This window comes from Carcharhinus amblyrhynchos, chromosome 20, assembly GCF_965287045.1.
Source record: "Carcharhinus amblyrhynchos chromosome 20, sCarAmb.v2.hapA, whole genome shotgun sequence".
In the NCBI taxonomy this organism is placed as follows: Eukaryota; Metazoa; Chordata; class Chondrichthyes; order Carcharhiniformes; family Carcharhinidae; genus Carcharhinus; species Carcharhinus amblyrhynchos.
Window position 1 is genome coordinate 43627535 of NC_137343.1, and position 8422 is coordinate 43635956.

The following is an 8422-nucleotide window of genomic DNA, read 5'->3' on the forward strand; positions in this document are numbered from 1 at the left end:
CAACTGTTCTAAGTTTTCAACAAAGACTGGTTTGGTCGATGGCTTTATTAATGTTGAGCTTCAAATAAAGAAAGAATTCACAGAATCCCTACAGTGCAGAAGGAGGCTGTCTGGCCCATCGAGCCTGCACCGACAACAACCCCACCCAGCCCCTCTCCCTGTAACCCTATGTGTTTACCGTGCTAATCTCCCTGACACTAAGCGGCAAGCTCAATCAAGTTAAGCCGCACATCCTTTGTGACTATGGGAGGAAATCAGAGCACCTGGAGGAGACCCATGCAGACACTGGAAGAATGTGCAAACTCCACACAGACAGTTAACCAGGCCAGAATTGAACTACGTCCCTGGCGCTGGGGGGCAGCAGTGCTAATCTTGTGCCGCCCAGTGCTTGAAACACTGTCATTCATTCCATGTAGCAAAGCCATAATATTCTTCGGGTTTAGTGTCGTGACAGTTGGAATCTGTGCCACAGACACAGTGCTTTCAGAAAGTGGACCCTAGAATTGAGATTTGTATTCCATTCAGCATAAGATGCCACAGAACACTAATAATGAGTGATAAGAGTGGGGTTAGTAAAGTTGTGCTTCCACTGTTATAAAATACTGCAACATTTTGAAATTAAGTTTTATTATTTATTTATTGTTAGTGTCATAAGTACATTTACATTAACATTGCAGTGAAGTTACTCGTTTGGTGTTAACTAAGATATCCGCACTTTTTTAATGTTTTAAAGTTAGTGAAATGATGTGTTAGAGAACGTGATAAACATACTTGTGCAAATATCAAACCATATTGAGCATCAGAGCTCTTCAACCGCTGGAATTTTACTGGGATTCATTTTGTCCCGAAATCTGAGCTAAGGAGCTCAGTGGATTTGTGCAAGGAAAATGCATTATAGATTACTCTGCTCATTAGCATTTGCACTTTAATGAGAAATAAAATGTAAGTTATAAAAGCCGGACGTTTCAGCAACCCAAACAAGTATTTTCTCATGACCATACCATCTCTGAGCTTTGAAAACTAAAATATATATTTTATAAAATACTATATCTGTTCTCAGGGTGTTTGTGTGTCTTTGCATGCTTAAGCCAAAGCATTTGATGTTACAGCACTGTATCTTCCCTTGAGGGAAAAAAATGTACTTCTGACCTCATTGCCATCCCTCCATTCCTACAACAAAAACTGATGAATGTAACATGTATGTATAATCTAATATTGCTACAGTTTTTAACATCCTGTTTCAAAGTGAAGCACGTTTCCTATGTATTGCTTGCTGGTTTGTTCTTCTGTGTCACTGAAAATGCTGTGCCATTTTCCATAAGTATTTCAGCTGCAGGGTGTGTTGAACTTGGTTGCCATATCAGCATCTTACTCCATCCAAAATAGAACCATGGAAAAATGACAGCACAGAAAGGGGCCATTTAGCCCATCATGTCTGCACAATTGGTTTTCGCAAAATGAAACAGGTTGCAATAGGCAAAGGACAATACTCGTCTCAACCCTGAGGCAAATTGATGTCCTTGCTCTTGGATGCTTCAGCTTAGATCCTGAGTTGTGAATAAGACCAAGAAGAGTATTCTTGAGGCTGCAGGGAATGTTGAGCACATTGGCAAGATTCAAGATTAAATGGCTGGGTAGAAAATGCTCTGTTTTACTCAGCAGATAGAAGGATAATGTCTGTGAGCTGTGTGGAATATGCATTATCTGTGCTACTCTCAAACCCTGCACTGGATCTCTCTATCTTTGCAAACTATAGCCCCATTACCAACCTCCCTTTCCTCTCCAAAGTTGTGAATCTGTTCTAAAGATGTGCCCATCTTTCCTGAACATTATCGACTGAAATGCCTTGGGGACAGGAAACATGGACGTGTATACACAGCCTTGCAATTTTGATGCCCCCTTAATCGCCCTGGAAACGAGTTGCTTGTCCAGTTAAGGGCGATGTGTGTAATCTCGAAGCTGGAGGGCCAATAAGAGACCGAATAGCTTTGGAGGAACATTAAGCTACATACAAAGTAAAAAACTGGGAGGGCATCTCACCAATAAGATGCCCTCCCAACCACTTCTTTAGAGCTTTAAGAACAAATACTAAAAGAATGCCTGGCCACAACTGTGAATTCTTTGTGAATGGGGAAGTCCCCACTACAGGGATGAACTTTGGCTCATCCAAACCCAGGCAGGAACAGCCTTTAAACCTAACTGAAGCCCTGGCACCCTGGCTTGTGCCAACACTGGCAGAGCCCAAAAATTCATCCCCATGTCTAAATCTCTCCAGTCAGATATTTACCCCTGCTGCAGCATTAAAAATGGCCTTTATCAAAGACACAAGTTGCATCTTTTGTGACTGTTATCCCTCCAAATGCCCTCTCTGCAGCCTTTGACACAATTGATCACACCATCGTCCTCCATTGTTAACTAGCTGGGGTGTCTACTTTCGCCTGATTTTAACTGTGTAGTCATAGCTGGGAAATAATCTGCAATGGTTTTTCTTCCCCCTCCCACAGTGTTACCTCTGAAGTTCCATAGGACCTACTCTTGCTCCTCCAATCCCGTTATTTCTTATCGACATGTTGCCCAGTTGGTAACACGTCAGGTTCCCCATGTATGCTGACAACACCCAGTTCCAGCTTGCCAACACCTCTCTTGACCTCTCTACTGCCTCTGATTTGTCATACTTACCTGATGCCTAGATTAGTAGAAATTTCCTCCAACTGAATATTGGAAGACCAAAGCCATAAGCTTTGTCTCCCACCACAGCCCCTGTTCCCTAATGACCGACTCCATCCCACTGCCTAGCAATTGTCTGAGTCTGAACAAGGCCATTTGTAAACTTGCAACCATAATTCACTTCAAGATGTGCTTCCGACCACATATCTGCCACCTTTCTGATCTCCTGTCTTAGCTCATCTGCTGAAACCATTGACCAAGTCTTACTACCTCTAGACTTGACTATTCCAATGCTTCCCACCTTCTACCCTCCATAAATCTGAACTAATCCAAAACTCTGCTGTCCTTATCTCACACCTTTCCTCCTTTTAAGATACCTTTTAAAACCTAACTTTTTGAACAAGCTTGTGGTTAACTGTGCTGATATCTTCTCTTGTGGTTCAGTATCAAATTCTGTTTGACAACACTCCTATGAAGCACTTTGGGACGTTCATTACATTGCTAAATAAATTCAAGTTGTTGTTGGAGGTTCACCATAATATCCCGGTGCTGATTTCTGATGCTATTCAGTCATTCACTTTGTTGTTTTGTGAATAAACATTATGTCTTGTTCAGCAAATACTGTATAATAAATTTGAAATGAAAATGACACCAAACAAAATAACCAAGCATTGTCTTATTGTTAGAACACCACATTAAATCTTCAGAAATCTTCATGATTTGTCTGCAAACATGGCTGTAGAACTGACTTGCTTTCCCTAAGTAGAAGCACTAAGCAGGTACCACCATTCTGTAGTGCTGGTGACTGTCATCATGGCTGTACCAAGAGGCTATTGGATTCTTGTTAACATTTTATTCTATAGCTCCTTGTATTGAAACCTTCCTAACAATAATTATTTAAGGGAACCAAGAGAAAATGCTGGAAATCTCAGCAGGTCTGGCAGCATCTGTAAGGAAAGATGTTTCAAGTTCAGGTGACCCTTTGTCAAAAGCTTTACAGAAGATTTCAGATTCCAGTATCTGCAGTAATTTGCTTTTAACTAAGGAGTCTGGAGTCGCTTGTCAATATCTGAACGATTTTCATTTAACTTTATTAGCTTTACAAAATATAACAAAAGTTACTTAAGCAGCTGTCATGATAACATCACTGATTTATTTTTAAATCTAAAGTAATTTGGATGCAATTCATATGATCATAAAGACTGCTCAAGAACAATTTCTTTTGGCAAAAAGATAAAGGTCTTCTAGAAGTTTGACCTGACAAGAAATCTGTCTAAAATTTGAGTGTTAAGCTAGTTTTGTCAGAATCCTACAGCTGATTATTGCTGCTTCAGATCTGCTACAGCAGGTCATGATTCAAATTCTCTCATATTTCACAACTAATGATCCATAGTAAACAATCATTAAACACTTGTTAAGCTAATGGAGGAATTATTTACCTAAAAGCAGGCAGCATGGTGGCACAGTGGGTTAGCACTGATGCCTTACAGCGCCAGGGATCCAGGTTCAATTCTGGCCTCGGGTGACTGTCTGTGTGGAATTTGCACATACTCCCCATGTCTGCATGGGTTTCCTCCAGGTGCTCTGGTTTCCTCCCACGGTCCAAAGATGTGTGGGTTAGGTTGATTGGCCATAGTAAATTGTTCCTTAGTGGCAGGGGGACTAGCAGGATAAGTAAGTGGAGTTCTGGGGGTAGGGCATGGGTGGGATTGTGGTCGGTGCAGACTCGATCGCCTAAATGGACTCCTTCTGTACTGTAGGGATTCTATGATTAGTCCTGACTAACACTTGTCGATCAACTATATAGGTTGATGAGTGTAAATATTTCTTTCTTAAAAAACAAGCTACATCTGAATATATGACTTCTTCTTTTATACAACAGCCATGTAGCATCTTAGTTTCTTCATTTGCATAGATATTGTTCTCTATAGGTATTGGTGAGTGTGAAGAAAACTGGAAAAACAAATTTGCAGAAAGGATTTTCCTGTTTCTGTTGTAACTGATGCCAGCCTTTGATTTTGCGCCATGTAATTTTTGAATGAAGGGTCAAAGGAAAATGCAGAACTTCAGCCTCAAAGACAGAAAGGCCATTTTATCCCACCCCCATTGCCTTGAGCTAGGGGGAAATGCCTTTAAACCAGATCGATTAACACACCACTGTGCTTGGACAAATTCAACAAATAATTTCCAGACCATTACAAGGGTCTAGTCTGTTAATTCCACGGCGTACTGTACTGGCAGGTAAAAGCAAGAACCCCCAGTGAGCCCTTGAGTTAACTTACTTCAAAATAATGATCAGCAAAATGGTTAGTGAAATGCATAGTAGTAGTAAGAGAGTGGTAATTGTGCAGCAGAAAATGCAGGCAAAGCCAGGCTGACTTAATTTTATTGCTTAAGCAACCTGCTGCAAAGTAGCTAGATGTTGTAACCTGAATACAGTCAACAAACATTATGGCTTGTATGTTACAATATGACTACTCTGAATCTTTGTTTTGGCCTCTATTGGACAGCTTATAGAAAATACTGTAGATGTTACTGTGTTTCAAGAGTGAATGAGACAAAAGATAGATTTCTTCATTGCAGGTATATTTGTGGTAAGGGATTTATGCTGTTATACAAGTCAGCCTTCACAGCTGTTCCCTGGTGCACTTAAGTCTGAATGATGAAGTGATGTCTGTATCTGTAGGATTTTTAAGTTGTATAATCCCATGTTTCATAAAATCTTAATGCCATTTATTTATTTTGAGTTCTCTGTTTGTGATAATAACAAGTATTCCACTTTAATGGGAATTTGTGTTATTGCTTTCCCACCCCCCCATTCACTGTCAAATGTATTAACCTGTTTTTTTTTCCCCCTCCAACCTGAATTTGTATGGGGTTGATGGGGTGCAAAATTTGTGAGAAGTACTGAAACTATACTGGCACTGGATAATTGTGCCTGTTACCCCGACACTTGATGTATCTCACTGATGCAGATTTGAGATATTGAGCGGGATTTTACAGCCTCGCTCGGGCGAGACTAGAAATTCCTGCCCGAGGTCAATGGAGATTTCCATTATCGGTCCCTCGCCCATGCCGATTCTGTAGCAGGCGATTTGGTAGAGTTCCGGTCATTATCAGCTGTACTTCATAACCCCATCTGTATCTCTCGTAACAGAAATTCATGAGTTAGTGTTTCCAGGTCTTGTTGAAAATGATACTTCAGTTTAAATTCTTGCTGTCTAGCCCTCTGGTTTCGTAATATCTTAAATCCATTTTTTTCTTCCTTCAAGGTCTCCAAGTTGCCCAACCTACGATCCCTAAGTCAAGCGCTGCTTCTAGACATCATCGAGTCTTTAGCAAATCACATTTCAGACAAGCAGTGTGCAGAGCTGGGCTCAGATATGTGACAATTAATTTTAAACGCAGATTCTCAAATTGTTTTAGACACTTTGCTCTTTTGCGATTCAGATCTGTAGTATTTATTACATATATTTAAAGAAAATTATTTTAACTGGGACAGTTAGGATACAAGGCTCAAGGTATTCTGAGATCAGTGTTTAAGTCGGGTCCTTGACTAAAGGTAATGGCTGGAAATATAAATTCTCGATGCTCCCACCTTTTAGTTTGCTGGTTCAAACATACTGAAGGTGTAACTAAGTTTACTTTTTAAAGAAAGACGACATGGACAAATGATCATCCTTCACTCACAAGAGCACTCACACAATTTAGTCATGAAATTTAAAAAGAACAATCCTATTTCATTTGGTCATGTATTTTTGTTTTGTACTTTTAAAACTATAACTGGAGTGAATACAACTGGCATTCCGAGGTGCATGCCGACGACAGAGGTGAGTAGCAGTCTCACTTGCTTAATTGTCTGGTAGTTTTAAGACTCTTTAGTTGACAGCTCACTGCTATGTGATTCAGTGAGAGTGCCCAGGATTGGAACTGGAGACCTTTCAACTGATGCAAGTTCCAATGGTATCTATGTTAATTATTAGTTGATTAATACTGTGTGTAAATGAATACAAGTGGCTTCGCTTAGTGCGATCTGATGCCATTAGGATGCCACTTTGCTCTCATCAGGCATCTCAATTGACAACTTTTCTACAGAAGTCAAAGGAGCCATGACATTGATTATCATGACTGTTGTAGTAATGTTTACAGGAATTGTTCGTACCGCATTTATAATGTGATAACTGGTGTTCTGACAAAACAAATCTCACAATTTCAGTAGATCTTACATATGGAAAGATCTGAAAGTAAAGATTATGAATGTGGGTTAATTTGTTGCTTCCATCCCCCTGTCCCAGCAGCAAATGTGTTGAATCTTTTGACTGGCTTTTATTTCTGTTGTTGCTGTTCTGTATTGCAGTTTGGTCTTGATCAGAAAAATTACCACAAAGCATTGTTTTACTATTGAAAATGCGAACAATTAGAGGAAGAGATTTCTTTATTGCTCCTTCATTAGAATTGAAACATGAGTTCTGTCAAGTGACCCTTAATTTCAAAAAAGTATGCAAACACTTGCACAAACAGAGCTAGCAGTTGGTGGCCAATATTCATAGAATCCTACAGTGCAGAAAGAGGCCATTTGGCCCATCGAGTCTGCATTGACGTCAGTTCCACCCAGGACCCATCCCGCTTAGTTACCCTGCTAATACCTCTAACCTTTTGCATCCCAGGACACTAAGGGTTAATTTAGCATGTCCAATCAACTTAACCCACACACCTTTGGATTGTGGGAGGAAACCGGAGCAGCCTTAGAAAACGCACGCAAACACTAGGAGAATGTGCAAACTCCACACGTACAGTGACCCAAGTCAGAAATCGAACCCAGGTCCCTGGAGCTGTGAGGCAGCAGTGCCAACCACTGAGCTGCCCCTTGTGTTACACTGTTCACGTGTCCATTAAGCTGTGCATCAGATGGTGTGTATCGTTGTTTGTGTCTGAAGTTAACTAAAATTCCCAGGGCTTCATTCACTAAAGGCAGTTTTCAAACAACCCCCCTGTCACCCTTAGAAAAAGTAACCAGAAGCATTGGGTAATGTTTATTAGTTCCAACATGTTGCTACTAATTCAGATTAATGTACAACATGACGTGGTTGAAGTCAGACTCTGAACTGAACAATGGAAAGCCCGTGACTGCAACCCAACATCACCAATAACCATGTCACTGAGATTAATTGCTGACTGTTTTAGGGCAAAGGACAATGGGGGTGTTAGGGTGTCGAGATTGAAGGAAATATATCCCAAAGCTATTAAATACAGTAATCAAAATTCACTTTTATATTTGTTATATGTTATAAAATGTGTAACTGTAATGAAATTGTTATGGTTAAAGTGTAATATAATTTGCACATATCATTATTGTTGCATTATTCTGTTTCTTGTGCCTCATGTAGACCCTCATGTGTAGTATTCTTAACACTATAAAGTATGCTGTTATCCATTTGTATTTAGTTGTGGTCTTGTTTTCTGTGTAGCATAATGAATATTCTGGGAGATATGCCTGTATAAAGCGGTGAAACGAGGGGACTGGCCGCATAATAAAGCGGTTGGATTTGTAAAGGAGCAATGAATTGAACAAAAGATGACCAATAATTTGAGCTAAAAATCTGCATTCTATTCATTGCTATAATGATGTTCAATCTACAGTTCTTTAATATGGCCTTATGTTAGCATTGCCTTTTGAGATGTAGGGCCAGACTGTCTCCCGAAAATGATGAAGAAATGAGGTTTAATCACATTGGCTGGGGTGTGACAATAATCC

At 40.1% G+C, this 8422-nt stretch overlaps 1 protein-coding gene across 2 annotated transcripts in view; it reads left to right on the forward strand.

The window, feature by feature from the left end:
• The window catches only part of lztr1 (leucine zipper like post translational regulator 1), a 75561-nt gene extending 67454 nt beyond the window's left edge, over positions 1-8107 (forward strand). For both annotated transcript variants that reach the window (XM_080208487.1, XM_080208488.1), the window contains exon 21: positions 5940-8107. In XM_080208487.1, coding sequence (XP_080064613.1) covers positions 5940-6056 — 117 coding nt within the window. In that variant the 3' untranslated portion in view covers positions 6057-8107. The remainder of the gene's footprint in view (positions 1-5939) is intronic.
• Positions 8108-8422: the final 315 nt, after the last annotated feature.